Source organism: Lepidothrix coronata, unplaced genomic scaffold (genome assembly GCF_001604755.1).
Source record: "Lepidothrix coronata isolate B3197 unplaced genomic scaffold, Lepidothrix_coronata-1.0 Scaffold109, whole genome shotgun sequence".
Lineage (NCBI taxonomy): Eukaryota > Metazoa > Chordata > Aves > Passeriformes > Pipridae > Lepidothrix > Lepidothrix coronata.
This window is the reverse complement of record NW_016690289.1, coordinates 2,306,119-2,324,459: the sequence shown is the minus strand read 5'-3', so window position 1 is coordinate 2,324,459 and position 18,341 is coordinate 2,306,119. Positions and strand designations below refer to the sequence as shown.

The window sequence follows — 18,341 nt, the reverse complement described above, 5'->3', positions numbered from 1 at the left end:
GTTAGCAGTAAAACTGCAGAGGTTCACTTTCAGTGAACAGCCAGAACGATCACAGAGCTACTGGGTTTGCAGGCTATGTGCCAAAACACATTGCTTAGGTTTAATGCAAGATGGAAGCACGTTTTTCAAGAAACTGTGTACTCCTGAAAGGGAACGGTGTCCTTCTGTACAGATCTGCCTACTGCTTAGATTATAATGCAGAGAATGGGCAGTGACTGTTAAAGGGCTTAAAAAGCTTAGGGAAAGCACTGCAATAACATTGGACAAAATATATATATACAGACACATACACACACATTAATACACACATGTTTTATGATAGTGATACACATGTAATAGGTATATTGCCATAGTAATTCCTCAGATCCAAACTTGAATAAATTACAAAAGTTCCAGTTCTCCGATAATAAAATATGCGGTACTCTTATACATCATTAATAAAATTAAAGATGTATGAAGGCTTATTTCTAAATTTATTTGTTGCTACTGTAAAGAACTATCTCAGTCATTTTTCCTTCTTCCTCACTATTCTTTCTTACCTTGAATTCTTTCCTCCTAATCCAATTGCACCTTCTTTTCTTCATGTGTTTTCCTATATCCTTCCCCTTCCTTTTTCCAGAAAGCCTCTGCAAAGCTCAAAAGCCTTTCAGTTTGGATTTCTGTTTTATGAAGCGTGAGAGGTGACTGAAACAAAGATCTTTTTTTTCGCCAAATGTCTGAGAAGCAACAATGATTTATAATCCAAAGCAGTTTCTTGTAAACACATATTCTACTTGTAATTCCTTTCATAGAATCCTAAAAAAGCTTTCAATGAAGGAGAAACTCAAGGTTCCAAGAACAATCTTTATGGCCTACTTGAATTACCATTTAATTTGGTGATCAGTCCCAAGTCTTATTTGCTGGAGGCTCTAAATTCAAGAGCTAGCACAGATTTAGTGCCAGCAACCACTATGATGAAAATGATATTTTGAGTTCAAATAAAAGCTAGGCCAGATTTCTCATGTCTTGCCAGATTTCTTATGTCTTTTTTTTCTGATAAGTTTATATACTAAAATTATATTTTTACAATCAGTATCACAAGTGAAAAAAGACATAGCTGTTACTACTGTTGAAGATAAACTGATGACATCACATGGGAATATTACCTAAATCCACATATATTACAGAGGTAAATTTGAGCTGTAATTGACTCAAAAACCGAAACCCACCAACTAAAAAAGAAAAAAGCAAAACAATTACTGCAATATATAGCCTTGAAGTTGGACTATTTTATTTTCCCTTCTCTAATTTCATTTGAATCTTACCTGGACAAGGCAAAATGTTGCATTCCTGGTACTCTAGAGATGGGCCAAGGCAAGGAAGTCCCCCATACTTGGGTTCAGGATTGCTGCAGACCCGTTTGCGATTCCGTATACCTCTACTGCAGTCACGACTGCACTGAGACCATGGAGACCAGGGTGACCAGGCACCATTGATGGTATGAGCAGAGTATCGTCCAGAACGCAAGAAATCCCCTGGCAATCCTAATAAAATAAGGATTGAAAAAGCAATACTGAATTAAAACAGTATCTCACCCCAAAACAACCTTTTCTTCTTCAAATTTACTCCTAGGCTTCTAATAGTAAGTAATATGAACAGGAAGGTCTTGACCTTTAGTCTCACAATCCAAACCCCAGTTTCATCTCGAGAAACTCTTCCGTAATAGAAATTTCATAATCACTTGCACAGAACTGGAGAAAAGAGTTGGATCTAACACTTCAGTTAAAACTTTATGTCTGTGTTGACTGAACTAGCTGATTCATTCCACCTAAGAATGATAAAAATTACCTTTCTCTTGCACAGGAATTATCGTCAGAAAATCTCCAGATATATTACATAGATATTACTGCCTCTGTTTTAGAGAAAGAAGGTATCCTAGGCAGCAATGGACTGTACTTATCCTAGATACGTCCACTAAAAATTCCAGAAAGTCTAGCAAAACTGCCCTTTTGTGATGAGCTGTGTTTTGTCACTTTAAAAATCAGTTAATTTTCACTGAGTTGAAGTGTTCTAAGCCACATATAAGCTATGAAAATAGGCCTTTTGGAGACATGCACATACACACACACAACACAGAATAGTTAAAATAACCACCTAGCCAGTGGAAAACATATTTTCTAAGTGAGTTTAGTAGAGAGAAAAGGCATTAGATTACACAGCAATGGATGAAGTCCGCTATTTATCAGTGAAAGGGAACACACAGATCTTGTTCACAGCATACAACCAGTATGCCTGGATATAGCCCTGGGTCAGCTTCTAATAATCTGTTGTTCATTTGCAGTATCTTTGTCACTTTTGGGCTTAGTCCTGCATGCAAAAAGACTCCTTCAATTGTACTCATTACAACTGTGAAACCACTCTTGAGGTGTAGCATTACTGCTAAGCATCACTACTAAGCAACTCCAGCAACACTACTGGGATTTCCTACTGTTGCCAAAGCAGTTCACCTTTCCCAGTGCTAGCATCACTCTATGATTGATGGACCAGTAACTGCTGCTTTTATTACAAGCACTTATTTAAGTAATTGTGATGAGAGAAGGTCCTGTGACCGGTACTTAAAACAACAGAGGATGTGTCAGCCTCTCTATGCTAGAGCTTTGGTATTGCTGATATAAGTAGAGATGAATGGTATCATCATCAGTGGAGAAATGCAGGGGACTGTTGGCAGCTCTAACTGCAGCAAAAATGTCTGTTCTTAAGAAATTGTTTTGTGCCCTACGCACGGGCATAGGCACTGTGGGAGTACCAAATGGAGACAAAGAAACAGAAGATGTACCTAATGATGAGATGAAAATAGAAAAAAAAATACTGTGAAGAGTCTGTCCTGGACAGAACAGGACCAGCATTCAGCATAACCAGGATGGAGGAGCCTCTCATTTGCAGTGTACAGTACTGAAACAACTGCACCCTATTTTTACATGTGGTTATGGCATTAGTATCACTGCTTAAGTTCTTCTCTGAGAAGTACACCCACAACAATCCCAAAGTAAGTGAGGGTTTGCATATTTTTATTCAACACTTGATAACTGGCAGTATTGGAATGATGATGCGCTGACATAGAAATACTTGTAATAGGAAACTGTTGAAATTAATAAGAAAACATCAGAACGGCAATATAAAAATTACTAAAAATGGATAAAACCTTTCAGGAATTATAGAGGGTAACTATTTCTCTCCTGCTGAGCCAGATTCTATTACACAGATATTAAAAGCAGCATTTTAAAAAGCATGACATATATACAAAAATAAAAAGGGGAGCAAGACAGAGAACCAGTATATGAATTACGAATACAGGTCTAATTTCTTACTCTGTAAGACCCTTTTTTATGCAGTTTTTTATCACTTTGGTCATGGAAATGCTTAATTTGTATGCAGTGAGCTGTGAGACCAAAATAATACTATTTTTTATACCAGAATTTCAAATTAAGGGCTTTTTTTAGTTATTAAATTAAAAGCAATGCAAACAATGGAACAAGTATTAATCAGGCCAGCCCTCCAGTCATTTTCTTCATAAATCACTGCAGGGTGCATCACTTCATAACAATTCTAGGATATTCTCAAGATATTTTTGCAGGACATGTGTAGCTTTTTAAGTTCTAAGGAAAATTGTGACCTTATATGACATTATGGTATTTGATTTCTTCCTATTTAAATTGTAAACTGGGAAGGGGAATCTTCTAAGGGAAAACTCTAAGGTACTTTAGCTCTGAAACAGAAAAGGATTCTAAAGAATCTTTTTGCTGTGGAGTTTGGTCTGCAGCAAGTGTTCCCCTGTGTTTTCTTCTTTCCAAAACCTTAAAAATTTTATTATAAGGAGCAGACTTTTCACAGTTTTACAGTAATTCATTCAGCATTCATAGAGGAGCTTTCAGAATTTTCCCTTCAGACAGAAACTACACAGTAAAAAATTAACATTATGCCATTAGTGGCATGTAAAATACCAAGATCAGTTTACGTTCTGGAAATACTGTTCTATATGTTCCTTGGTCAACATTATAGCTTTCAACAATGAAGTGACTAAGTTCATGGACAAGGGAGAACAGTGGATGTTACTTATCTCAACTGTAGTAAGGGTTTTCGATTGCGAGCTATGCTGGCGATGGTACATGCCTTCAGTAGGGTCTCCCATGCCAGACAGGTCCAAACTGAAGGGGTAGATAAAACCATGTCCATGGACAGGATGAGCCCGCTAGCCTTCTGGCAGTCATCCTAGGAGAAGGACAACTCTAACCCCAAACCTGGGCAGATGGAGCTCGCTTAGCCCTGTAAGGCCATCCATCTAAGAGAAGGACACTCTAAACAAACCTATGTCCTAAGGATCTCGCTGTCAGCATCCAAGCTTGCTCGGCCCTGGCAGATGAACCTTAGGATTAAAGGGTTGGTCCAGTTCTGCGCATACTGCATCTCACCTAAAAAATCCATTGTGCAGGCTCAAAGGCCTTACCCACATTTGCAGAGCCCTGTAGTGATGGGCAAGAGTCGAAACGGCAGGTGAAAGGTGCGTTGGAAGCTGCAGACCCAACCCTGCATGCAGGCGGTTCAGGATATTGGTCGTCAGAGACTGACCGGAGATGACAGTCTCTTTGGGCAGCACCCTGAACGACCAAGCAGCCTTTTCAAGGACAGCACTGCTTGCTCCACTCAGAGAGGGGCCTAGAAAAGGTAGCCTAAAAAAAGCTCATCTCCCTTGTCACCCGGTTGGTTAACCGCGGCCAACAGGCACCTTCTACTTAATATGGTCACACAAAGATCAAAAGACAAAGGCATGCACCTGCCTCCAAAGGTGTACCCAAATTGACTCTAGCATGTTGGAACATCAGAACCATGCTTGATTCTGCAGATAGTGGATGTCCTGAGAATTGCTCTGCCCTAATCGCTCACGAACTATCACGTCTCAACATCGACATAGTTGCTCTCAGTGAAGTTCGTCTCCACAAGGAAGGCAGCCTTAGAGAACATGGTGCCGGTTACGCATCTCTCAGGAGTTGGCTTCATGATTAAAAACTCTATTGTTCCTAAACTCGAAAATCTGCCGACAGGTCACTCTTACCACATTATCTCCCTACGCCTTCCACTCCACAACAAGCAACACATTGTCCTCTTTAGCATATGTGCCCTAACTTTCCAAGCTGACCCTGCCGAACAAGATAAATTCTACACCGACCTGCGCCGCCTTACCCAAAAGGTGCCTGCAGATGATAAGATCATTATTCTTGGTGGTTTCAATGCCAGAGTAGGAAAGAACTTTGAAGCCTGGAAAGGAGTATTAGGCAAGCATGGTGTTGGAAGTTGCAATGATAATGGTCGACTTCTGCTAGAATTCTGCGCAGAGCAACAGCTCACCATCACTAATACTATCTTTCAGCAGAAAAATAGTTTGTAGACAACCTGGCTGCATCCCAGATCTAAGCATTGGCACCTCATCGATTATGCCTTGGTGCGACGGAGAGATGTCCGCGATGTCCACCATACCTGCGTGATGCCTAGTGCAGAATGCCAAACAGACCATTGACTTGTGCACTGTAAACTTAACTTCAACCTTAAGTTCAAGCCTAAAAGGGGCAGTATCCTAAGGAGGAGACTCTAAGTTAACAATCTCCAATCAGCCTCAGTGAGAGACAGATTCCAGGCAAATCTTCAAACTAGGCTCGAAAACCATTCCATAAATTCTATAGATGTTCCCTCTGAAATACTCTGGCACCATATAAAAACCAGCATCCTGCAGTCCTCTGTAGAATCCCTAAGGTTCTCCCTCAAGAAGAACAATGACTGGTTTGATGAAAACAACCGAGAGATCCACGAATTGTTGAGGAAGAAGAGAACCGCTCACCAAGCACACCTTGCACTGCCATCCTGTCACGTAAGAAAAACAGCCTTTCGCCTTACATGCAGCAAGTTCCAACAGAAACTTTGTGACATCCAGAACAAGTGGTGGATCAGTCTAGCTGAAAAAACTCAATTATGCGCAGATACAGGTGATCACAGATGATTCTATGAGGCCCTGAAAACAGCATACGGGCCTACATATTAGGTCCAAAGCCCTCTACTCAGCGCTGATGGTCAAACGCTTCTGACAGATAAAACCTCCATTCTGAATCGATGGTCTGAACACTTTCAGACTCTTTTCAATACTAGTTGTGTAGTCCAAGACTCAGCTATTCAGTCCATTCACCAGCAACTGGTGAAGCACGAGCTGGATATTGCCCCCACTTTGGGAGAAACGCTTAAGGCCATACAGCAGGTGAAAACTGGCAGGGCAGCTGGGGTTGATGGAATTCCACCGGAAGTCTGGAAACATGGGGGCCTTGCACTCCATGCTAAATTTCATGAGTTTGTGGTGTGCTGTTGGGAACTAGGCGAGCTACCATCAGACCTTCGTGGTGCAGTCATCATCATCTTGTATAAGAAGAAAGGAGTTAAATCAGACTGCTCAAATTACTGTAGTATTACTCTGCTCTCTATTGCTGGCAAAATCCTGGCAAGAATACTTTTGAACAGACTAATACCTCCTGTAGCAGAAGGAATTCTACCTGAAAGCCAATGTGGTTTCAGAGCCAACAGGAGCACCACAGACATGATATTTGTTCTCAGACAACTGCAAGAAAAGTGTAGGGAACAGAACAAAGGTCTCTATGTAACCTTTGTTGACCTCACCAAGCTTTTGATACTGTGAGCAGAAAAGGTCTATGGCAGATTTTGGAATGCTTAGGTTGTCCCCTCAAGTTCCTTAAAATGATCATCTCACTCCATGAGGATCAGCACGGCCAAGTCAGATATGGCAATACACTTTCTGAGCCCTTTCTAATAACCAATGGTGTGAAACAAAGCTGCGTTCTTGCACCAACCCTATTCACAATCCTTTTCAGCATGATGTTCCAAAGGGCCACAGCAGACCTCGATGGTCAGGACGGTATCTACATTCGATACCGTACTGATGGAAGCCTTTTCAACCTAAGGCGACTGAAGGCCCACACCAAGACCTTAAACCATCTTGTCCGGGAGCTACTCTATGCTGATGATGCCACCCTTGTCGCCCACACAGAAGCAGCTCTGCAGCATTTAACATTCTGCTTTGCAGACGCTGCTGAGCTCTTCGGGCTGGAAGTCAGCTTAAAGAAGACAGAAGTTCTCTATCAACTGGCACCTCAGGAAGTCTTCCATCATCCCCATATCACCACTGGCCAATCAGAGCTCAAATCAGTCCAGCAGTTTAATTACCTAGGTAGCCTCATCTCCTCAGATAGCAAGATTGATGGAGAGATAGACAATAGGTTAGCAAAGGCATAGAGTGCTTTCAGAAAACTCCACAGAAGAGTGTGGTGAAATAAACACTTGAAGAAAAGTACAAAGATCAGTGTTTACAGAGCCATTGTGCTGTCTACTCTTTTATATGGATCCGAATCATTGGTCATCTACCGCCACCACCTGCATCTCCTAGAACGCTTCCATCAACGCTGTCTCCGTACAATCCTAAACATCCCCTGGTCAGATTATGTGACCAATATATCTGTTCTAGAACAAGCTGCAGTCACAAGTATTGAGGCCATGTTGCTGAGAACACAGCTGCGTTGGGTAGGACACGTCTCCAGGATGAAGGACCACCACCTCCCTAAGATCTTGCTTTATAGTGAACTTGCCACCGGCTGCCGCATGAGAGGAGCCCCGAAGAAAAGATACAAGGACTCCCTGAAACAACATCTCAGCCTTGGCCATACTGATCAACGTAACTGGTCTACTCTGGCCTCCAATCGGGAGGCCTGGAGACACACCATCTATAACGTTGCTGATGCTTTTGAAAAAGCACACAGGATCACTCTTGAGGAGAAAAGGCAACACAGAAAGAATCGTGTCTTGCAGATTATACCACCTAAGGAGTCTTTCTGCTGTGCCTTTTGTAACCGGACGTGTCTATCGCATATTGGTCTTTTTAGCCACCAGTGCGCTTGTAACAAACGTGGGTAAAGACCTTCCCAGATCTTCGTTCGCGAAGCCCAGCCATGATGATGATGAGTAAGGGTTTTCAAGATGACTCTCATAACCTCCTGATAGACAAGTCCACAAAGTATGAGCTAGATAAGTGGAGAGTGCAATGTATTGAAAACTGGCTGAGCAACTAGACTCAGAAGACTGTGAGCAGTCATTAAAAGAAAAGTCACTAGTGATGCATGCCAGGGGTCAGTACGGGGTCCAATCCTGTTTAACACCATCATTAACGAACCGCATAAGTTTGCTGATGATACAAAACTGCAAGTGTGTCTGATAAACCTGAGGATCATGTTGTACTTTGTGAGGCACTGGATTATATTATTGGGTCAGAACCAACTCAAGTGTGCGTGGGTGATGGGGAAGGACTCAGAGAGCCCACATGGTGAGTCTCTGCAGCCTCATGGAGCAGCCCTGGAGCAGCTGTCAGTCAAAAGGGCAGAAAATGGAGCACCTCCACACCAGGAATCTTGGAACCCCTAACCCAGTCTCCGATAGGCTACACCACCCCTCACTCTGGTCCAGAGCCACAGAGCAGTCAGTGAGGGAGGTGTGGCCACAGGGGCCAGAGCACATAAAATCAGCAACATGCCCTCCATGCTCTCTCTCCTGAGAACTACCTCCACCATGTAAAGCTGGACTTCCACAGGACTCTCTGGCAGTAGCTATGATCTTATCTTAATCTCATTTTCTTTCTAAATTGTGTGAGTTAGTGTGTGCTACTCTTTTTTCTTCTCTTAATCTCTTTCTTTACTGCTTTCTTAATACTTAGGGTAACTTAAAACTGGTGGGTTAGATTGTGCTGGATTGTACGTGTTAGCATGTGCTAAGTCAGTGCTTTGTGGAATGCTTTGTTTTGGCTGTATGTTACCCCTCTTAAACTTTTGTTAAGATCCTTATTTTCTCCCATATTCTAAAATTATCAGTAAAATTAGTAAAACCTGAAAAAATACGTGCATTGTTCTCTCTTTACTCTACCTCAAGGTATTAAAGAACCAAAGGGTCTCAAAATATTCAGTGGGTGAAATTTTGGACCCTTATATGTTTTTAAAAATAAAACACCTGGGTGAGCTCGTGGCTCAGGACCTGGGGTCTTATACACTTTGACTAGGCAGAGAGTAACGTCATGGCGTTCAATTAGGGAGGAACAACCCCATGCAACCCCATTTTGAGGCCAACTGCCTAGAAAGTAGCTCTTCAGAGAAGGATCTTGGGGTCCTGGAAGACAACAGTAAGCTGACTGTGAACCAGCAATGTGCCCATGTGGAAAAGAAGGCACTTGGGATACATTGGGAAGAATCTTGCTAGTAGGTCAAGGAAGGTGATCCTGCCCCTCTACCAGCACTGGTAGAGACCCCATCTGGAGTGCTGGGTCCAGTTCTGGGCTCCCAAGTCCTTCAGCCAAGAAGCCCTGTTTATTAACTGAGGTGGTAAAGTTGATGGAGGGCATAGGAGCAATGCAAAATTAACCAAAATATTACGTTCTCCAAGCAAAATTTTTTCAGAAAGTAAGTGGCTATACAGAACCAAGTCCTATCCATATCACAGTTTTCATCAAATTCAATAGAAGAATGTATAAATAGAAAAGCATTGTAATCTTCCAGTGCAAGTGGTACAAAACCGAAAACTTCAAATTTTCTCAATAAACTGTGGTTTTCTTGCCTGCTACTTCTGTTTGCAATTTGGGATGCTTTCAGATTGCTCCACGTCTACCTCCAGGAACAGAAACCAGATTGTGCCACTCAACAGAAATCAATATTAAGCCTTCTGTTTTTCTCAGTTACTGTCCTGAAGATAAAAATATGTGGCTAAAACAGGATGCAAGGACCAATGCCCTCAGCTTGGTTAAAGCAAAAGTCTAGTTGCCAAACAACACCTTAGTCCCCCTTATTTAAAGCCCATCTACAGAAACACTTATCTAATTTGCAAAAAGTATGATCAGTCATAGACTCATCAGCAAACTAATGAATAGCTTTCCCAAGACAGACAGAACAGCTGTAAATCAAATCCAGATCTGACCTTTATGACAGGTTCATAGTTCAAATGTTTTAAACTAAATTGTTCTCAAAAATTGTTCTCTATGACTGACTTAGAGCACTGTGAACAACTAGAATGTGTGAATTCTGCTTGCAGCTTACCGACAGTCTTATTTTCAGTTGTTCAGAAGTCATACTCCAGTAATAAACTGCCACACACTGAGGCTAGAAAAGGGATTTAACTACTTAATCCCAGTACACTTTTAAACAGGCCTGTGCTCTTCCTTACAGTGAAAATTTCTGTGAGTAACAACAAGTATTGCAAAAACTTCAGTAGAAGCAATCACAGTGATTTTGTGGACTTTTAAGATCAAGGAAGACAGAAGACATGAACTGACATCTGACTTTTCTCTCATTTCAAGTGTTTATGCTTTTTTCAATATGGGTAAAATTACAGAGAAATTAGCACTTCATTGCTGATGACTTACTTGTTCAATAATGCACATATAACAGAAAATAATTGCCCAAATAAGTTACATAATTCTTATCCAAACACAGTTGATTTGATAATTTCTAAGTAAATTTTTAAAACTTTTTAGTTGAATTGAAATAGTTTTATGAAGCCACAAGAAACGAATTCTGTTTGGAGACATATTAACATGAAAGTCACTTGCCCTGACTAGCACAAGAGAAAAAATCTGCCTTTGCAAAAGCCTGTAATGAGACTTTGATTGACCTGATTCTGCTTGAAAACTGCAACACTCCCAGCCAAGTTCAATTAATTTGCCTTAAAGTAAGGCTTTAATAAAGTGCATAGTTTTATAATAATTCCCTAGTCTAGCCTGTAGCTAAGTAATACAGCTCTAAATAAGAGAGAAGTAGCTGTGACACCTGATAAATTATATTACTTGACTGATTTACGACTTACGTCCTCCTGTTCCGACCTAACAAAGAAAATTCAATTATCCAAGCAGTCTAGGTTCATGACTTTGGGAAAAGATGATCTGAAGCCAAAATTCAAGTATCCTGAATAATTTCTAAATGACAGCATGAAACACTGTTTAAAGTGCAGGAAGTAACAAGGATAAGCAAAGATCGTTTCAATGTTGTCACTTTCTGAAGGCAGCCTGCAAGGTATTTGACAATGTTATTGAAGCATAAAACTTTATTACCTTCAGGTCTAAATACCTATAACTTATAGAAACTTTATAAACTTTCAACACATAGTAAAATTTAAATGGTAAAATGTAATGGCCAACAATAATGCAATGCAAAGATAGCATATTTTAAAAAAAACAAACAGTGTGCAGAGGGAGGATGTTATGTTAGCACAAGAACTTTATTTCTTGTACCTAGGTTTTCTGTATTTAAATATATAATTCCAAAATTCCATTAAGGAATTGTTGTTTGTCAATCAAACCTGAATTTGTCATCAAATTCAGTTCTAAATTCCATAATTCATTTTGTTCTTACTCAGAATACCACAGTTTAACTTCAATAAGACAGTATAAGAGATAACATATACTCCTCCTGACTAGAGGACATGCTGGATTATCAGCACATGTTTTATTCTGTACTAAATTCTGACTGCACTATAGATTTCCTGTGGTTAACACTAGGATTTAATAAATCTTTTCACAAGAGATCATAGCCACTAAAACAGTAATTCAGACAAATATACATCCTGCCTTCAAAAATAACTAGTGTTTTAAGTTTGGCATAGAGAAACTAGTGACAACTGGGAATCTAAGCTCAGATTTCTAGGTGACTTTTTCTCCTTTTCCTTTAAGGAATTTGCAACTTTTCTTCAGAATTTATTCTCCCTTCCTATCACCTCCCCCCAACTCCCCAGCCACTCCAAAAAAGAAAAAAAAAAGAAAAAAAGAAAGAAAAAAAAAGAAGGAAAAAAAAGAAAGAAAAAAGCAAACAAAAGACTCTTTCAAACCAAAATTAGAAGTATTGTCATTGTTTAATTGCTTTCTGAAGCTATTTTGGGAGCTAATCTGGTCTAACTGGGCCATGTCAAATTCAAGTGTCTTGTCTAAGCTCATCATTGCTGTTTGCTTACACCTTGGAAAGAAAGTGGTATCTCCAGAGGGTAATTTGTGCCCATTGTACAAGAGCTTATCTTCAATGGATTTCTCATTCCTCAAAGTGCTATTGCTGGCTCTGCAGACTACAATGGAGTCTAGATTTCCGTAAGATAAATTCAACCAGGAAAAAATCAGTCAACCTTATACCTTGTGAAATTTTTACCCCTGGATTAAAAAAAATATGTTTTCAATAAAATTGACAGTGTTTATATATCAGATAATCTTACAGACCATCAGTATGTTTAATGTAGCTATTTAATATGCTTCATAAACACACATTAAAGCCTATGGTAATGTAATTTCTAGACTTTTAATGCTGGACTGTACAGAAATTGCATTCAGATGTGCAACAATGTACAATCTCACTCAGTTTATTTGAAATAGCTGTCTCTTTCCTATCTGAACACTATATGAAAACCCAGAGGCAAAGAACAAGATGTATTATTCCTTGTTCTTAATCAAACTTCAAATTAGAAAAGCATGTGTGCAAATGCTGCTGTTTGCCTGATTGATAGAGAAATCTTACCACACTCAGGAGGAATTTAGAGGGTTTCTGGGAAGAAGTTCTAGCTCTAAGCTCAGACTGCAGAGAAAGTTTGCTTTCCTAGCATCTGACAGTGAAACATGATTCTGCTTAACACGGCATGACTAGAGTTGCACGGTGGGAGACTGTAGGCAATGAAAAAATTTTTAACAAATGGCTCCTATCTGCAAGGAACAGAGCACTGATCTTTTGATCAGAATACATCTTTGGTAATGAGGTATGCCAAGCATGCTGTACCAGAATTAATCTTTCTATAAAAGCCAGAAAATTGCTACAATTCAATATGAAGATAATGAAAAGAATGTTTCACAGTATCCAGGTTCTGGTCAGGTGGAAGTAAGTCATGATGTTTTCTTTCTATCTAGCCAGAAATTATGAAGGTGTCTGTCACAATTCATGATTTCCTATTCCCATGGGTTTCTTCTGTTCCAAGAGCTACATCTGCTCTGCATGACTCTTTTCTTCAAATGAAATGAAGGAACAGTAGAGTGGTGCTGTGTTGGCCCAAATCTAAACCTGGGAGCAGGGAAGTGCTCTTGAATCCTGCACTTTAGAGGCAGTCAGTAAGTTTCATCTGATCAGCAAATCAAAATGGTGCTCCCCCTCACCCTCCCCCACCAAATGTTCCACTCCATACCGCTCTGACATCCATAATCAGAAAATGACTAAACAAATAGCCTCAAAATAAAATGTGGCTATTTTCACCAGAAGTATATTGGTCAATGCAGCCACTCGGAACACTGATTGGGCTTGATCTTTCATTACAGAATAATTAAAGACTCACTGGCCAAAAAGAATTGAAGAATGCGTACAAATTAATGAAAAAATTATAAGGGCACTCACTAGGAAGAACAGACAGATGTATAGTAGTTTCTGCCCTGTCGAGTACTCAATATAAAGTATTTAAATATTCAGTAGTTTTGGAATTAGTCAGCAAAAATTCTTTGCCCAGATGAACATTTCTATTACTGTGCAACGTGGCTGGGGCCACCCACATACATTGCTCTAATGATGAATTATTTCCAAATGAATCAAAGCTGCAGTTTCAGCAAGATGCAACAAAAAAGTATGCCACCAGAAAATTCAGGAGTATTATGTTCAGAAGCAAAAAAAAATCTTCAAGCTAATCAGGCAAAGAATGCACCTGAACCACCTCCCCCCCACCACCATGCTGCCCAAAAGCTCTGTTTAACAAAATATAGAGTCTGTTACTTCTGACTATATTCTGTAGGAGTCAGTCCATGCATCAAACTCCAGGAGAGGACTTATGATCATGACTTAAGGGCTGAGAGAGGTGTCCCTGTACCATGTTTAATTTTTTTGCAGCAATGTGATCTAGAACAAACTGGCTCTTTCATTGGTTTACCCTACTAATGTGCTCTCTCTGCCTTGCATTGGCTTTTGTATATTCCTTTCTTAAGTCTGACATCTCAGCTGTCAGACAAGAATATACCTAGATTCTCTTGCAGGTCTGCTTCTAGTTGTTGTGATAACTCTCCTAAGTCTGTGTTATCTGTCGGGAAAAATATTCTCTTTCTCTTTTAATCTCATGAAATTTTAAAAAGGTTTCATCAATGTCAAAGCGCTGGAAGATAGTGAAAAGAAGCACTGCCACCTGAAAATCTCATAAGGACAAGGGAAGTACACCTCTCATATACACCAATCATAGCAGAGCAAAATATTTGCTAAATACTAGTTTGAAATTTAGTTTGAATGAAAACAGGAGAATAGAAGAAACACTTGTGCCAAGAGTTGCTCCATGCCAAAATCTGCCTTGCTATCCACAGCTGAAAGAATCTACATTTGACACTGTAGATTAACTGAATTGTGAATGACACAGAACACAAAACTAAGCCTTATCTGGAGCACCATGGATTTTGTTTTATTATTTCACGCAGTAAAATATGTATCTTCAAAAAATTATTAACATCCTGCTCTCTCCAGAGAGGTACAGATGTCAAGTGATACAACAAAGGTTTTATAGGTTTTATACAGGATGAAGGTCAAGGGAGCAGGATGGAAGTTTCTAGCATCTTATCACAGAAGCCAACCCTGCAGCCTCCCCTGCTACCAAAACCTTGACATGTAAACCTAATACAGGCAGGAGTTTAATAATCACTTTCACAATACTTGGGCTGTCTGAAAAATATTGAGAAGCCCAAGGACTCAGAAACTGTTCTCTCTTTTTGATCTTAGATAAGCCAAATATCTTCAGCTATACACTGGGTTTTTCTTCAGCTAACTTGGGTCTTGTGAAGATACAGAAGCCTGTATAAGGTCTATAAATACTAAAATATAATAATAAAAAATCAGTATTTCTTTAGATTATATGACTAAAATATAATACATAAAAAGATACACTGATATATAATTAAAACTGGATAATTCATGAAAAGCATTAATAAAATTAGAAGAACTGTCAGAAGGTTTCCTGGTGTTTATATATATATATATATATATATATATATTATATATATATAAATTTATTCAAAGCCATGTATTACTGATAGGGAAAGAAGAAAATTCTGAAACAAAAATAATTCCAATTTAAAGTGATCTAAAGTTAAAAAGATTTGGAAGAAGTTCAGTTTTCTGTCTCAGAAATAAACAAAATTTTAAATTACTAGCAATAGAACAACATAAACTTCTATAATACAAATTATCCAGTTCATAAACTCCTTATTTATTTAAACACCTGTATGAATCTTATAGTTGTTACTTTCACATTACTGAGCAAAAGTTCTTCTCAGCATCGATACTCCATATTCTAGCTAGATATTCAGCAAATATGGTAATGTTGCACAAATTCTCCCACAGGAAAAGCTCAAGAGAGTATAAGGAGATTCTTCCAAGAACCAGATTATTGAAAAGAAAATCAAAATAACTTGGCAAATCTCATAACTGATGGTAAAAGACACTTGCTTAGTCTGAATGACAACGCTACATCCAGAAGAAATACAGGCTAGGTTCCCTGTTGTGATCACTGTGTCCTCCTTTTCATTATCAGTTCTGCTACACAAAACACCAGCAAGCAAAACCTTCCACTGTGTACTGAAAATGAAACTGCAGACACCTCGCTAGCAGGAGGCATCATGCAACCACTTTAGCTTTGCTTACCATCTGTCGAGCATCCACTGGTGCCATCACTGGAACAGTAGCGCATTTCAATCCGTTGCCTTCCCACCTCCAGTAAATTTGGGTCAGGCAAGCGCGCTTTGCAGGTGTATCGGAAACGTTGTTCATAGTGACCACCATTGTCTGAAATATTGACTGGGGTCCAAGGTGTCCAGGGAGTTGTCTTTTTTAACTCTGGGCAGGCGTTGGTGTTACAAGGCTGATATTCCTGAAAGAAAAATGGTCATAATGAATACAATCAGCAAATATGACTTTAAAAACACCCCAGAAACCCTCAAAACAGACAAAAAGATAACCAATTAAAAAAAGCCTCTGATACTTTTTCCAGCATTTCCAATGGCAGTGATCATCAATAAACTGAATTCCAATTTCAAACTGAAAGTGTTTTTTCTGCTACTATGCAAGCAGAGTATCACACTGCTAAGAGCAATAATATGCCACTACAAATTAGATCTATTATATCCATAAAATCAGTAAAACAAACACTATAAGTACCAGGATAAAGCACATCCTTCATAAATTTATAGCCCCAAATAAGGTTTAGCTAAATATGCTAGAGCTTTTAATTAGGAAGCATTCTGATAAACTGCAAGTACTTGACACAAACCAGCAAAAAATAATTCCTTGGAAAAATCTACTGGCATATGAATAACCAAATCACTGTCCATTTTGTGTATTGCTTATGTATTACAAAGGGGACAACAGACAAAAAAATGTTTTCTACTACAGATTTTGGCTCCCTGAGGTGCACGTTACTCATAGCTCCAGCATTGCTAAACCTATCTTCAGAAGCAAATTCCCTGTGGACTGAATGCACTAAAAGGAACAGATTGCATCTGAGAAACAAATGTAGAATTGCCAGTATTCTTACAAATGCAGACTTATCAGTATTGTCAGACCTCACAATACCTGTTTTCTTATGAATACCATCAAGATCTGTAGGTCCTGACTATTCATTTTCCAGAGCAAAATACAATTCATCTAATGTAAATGCTTTGTAAACTATATGGATGAAATTAAACAACCATTAAATATCAAAATAAATTCCCACTGACAAATAATTAAAGACAAAAAGAAACAGGCACCAGTGGAACAATTTTTAAATTCTCTTGCTACCTCTGACCTCTTAGAGAGAAACTTAGCAGGAATAACCTTCTGAAAAGGAGCCTATTAAAGTTTGTAATTCTATTAAATTCTAAAAAAAATAAGGAAACAATAGAAATAACAGTTTTATCACATAGTACAACCTCCTTCTTCCATAACTCCTACCCCAGCTGATGCCATCACGTTCCAACAAGTAATAGATTACCTGCTCCTCTCTTTCCCATGGTGATAATAGCTTTTTTATCTCATACTTTCCTCAGTCCACTACCTCTTCTCTCAGATAGTCTAACTTATTAATATACGCAATGAGTTTGAGAGCAATTGCTTTCAATCCACATTTTGGTTTAAGTGCTGTGTTGCTATTTCAGATCTAAAAGAAATTTCTTTGTCTGAAAGCCCTTCTAATTTTTCCATCTGTTAGAACTGGAAAAAAAAATTCCCCAGGAACCTCTGCCTCACTTATAGAGCAATGCACCAGAGAACCCAGTGTTATGTTCAAGATTCTCATGTTCAGAGGCCAGATGGACTTGTGACAAACTTCCTGCTTTTACAGTTTTGTGGAATTTCAGAAAGAGAGAGCTTTTAGCCCAAAGGCTTCAGCTGGACTACTCCTGTTTGCTCCTCAAGGCTGGGCAAAGTTCCTTCCCACCTAAAATCTGGTGATTACTGCTATGGTGACCACAGGAGTCATACTCAGGCACCATTTAGGAAAGAGGACCTCTTTAGAGCAGAGGACTGGATCAACCTTTCTGGGATCTGAGTTTCAGTCTTGACTGGTTTCTGGGTCAGAAGACAGCAATGAACAACCAAACTACCTTGTCCTGTGTACAGCAGGGGAAGTAACTTTCTTCATGACTCCTCCAGGCAACTATTTAAATCAGGTATGTTTTAGACTGAGGACAGAACGTGTATGACTATTCTTGCAGCACATGAATTGTAAAAAAAGAAATCACAAAATTAACAGATGTCAGCTGCAGTCAGAACTACCCTGCTTGTTATCTGAACTGGCTACTCACTTCCAACATGCAGTCCCCTCCAGTGACTGGATTACAGTGCATCTTTTAGCAAGAACACTCTGCCTTTCCCTCCTTTTTTTTTTTTAAAGACATCTAGCACTGAGGAGTCTATCACCTCCCTGCATCAGCTGTTCCACTATTTAGTAATCCTCAAAGGCAACAAATTGCAAGTTAATTCAAAGCTGCATTTTCCACTTAATTTAATTTTCCAGTCACTGAATTTTGCTGTGCTTTTATTAATGATACTGAAAGTGTTTCTTGTCCCCTACCTACAAAAAAGTTTTTCATGACCAAGTACTCATACATAATGATAAAATAAGTTGAAATTCTTAAAGCTGTGCAGGTTTTAAAACCTCATCTCCAGGTCCTGTGCACCCCAATGTCTTCCTTCTGTCCTATTTCCTTATTTTACTTAAGACTGGACACCAAAATTTGACTTGGCATTCTAGAA

The 18,341-nt window shown here is 39.2% G+C and overlaps 1 protein-coding gene across 3 annotated transcripts in view; it reads right to left on the bottom strand.

Annotated features, from left to right (window-relative positions):
• Window positions 1-18,341, bottom strand: part of SEMA5A (semaphorin 5A) — a 274,990-nt gene that overhangs the window by 25,790 nt on the left and 230,859 nt on the right. For all 3 annotated transcript variants that reach the window (XM_017824133.1, XM_017824131.1, XM_017824132.1), the window contains 2 exons: window positions 15,753-15,978; window positions 1,305-1,523 (listed from right to left, as the gene is read on the bottom strand). In XM_017824133.1, coding sequence (XP_017679622.1) covers window positions 1,305-1,523; window positions 15,753-15,978 — 445 coding nt within the window. The remainder of the gene's footprint in view (window positions 1-1,304; window positions 1,524-15,752; window positions 15,979-18,341) is intronic.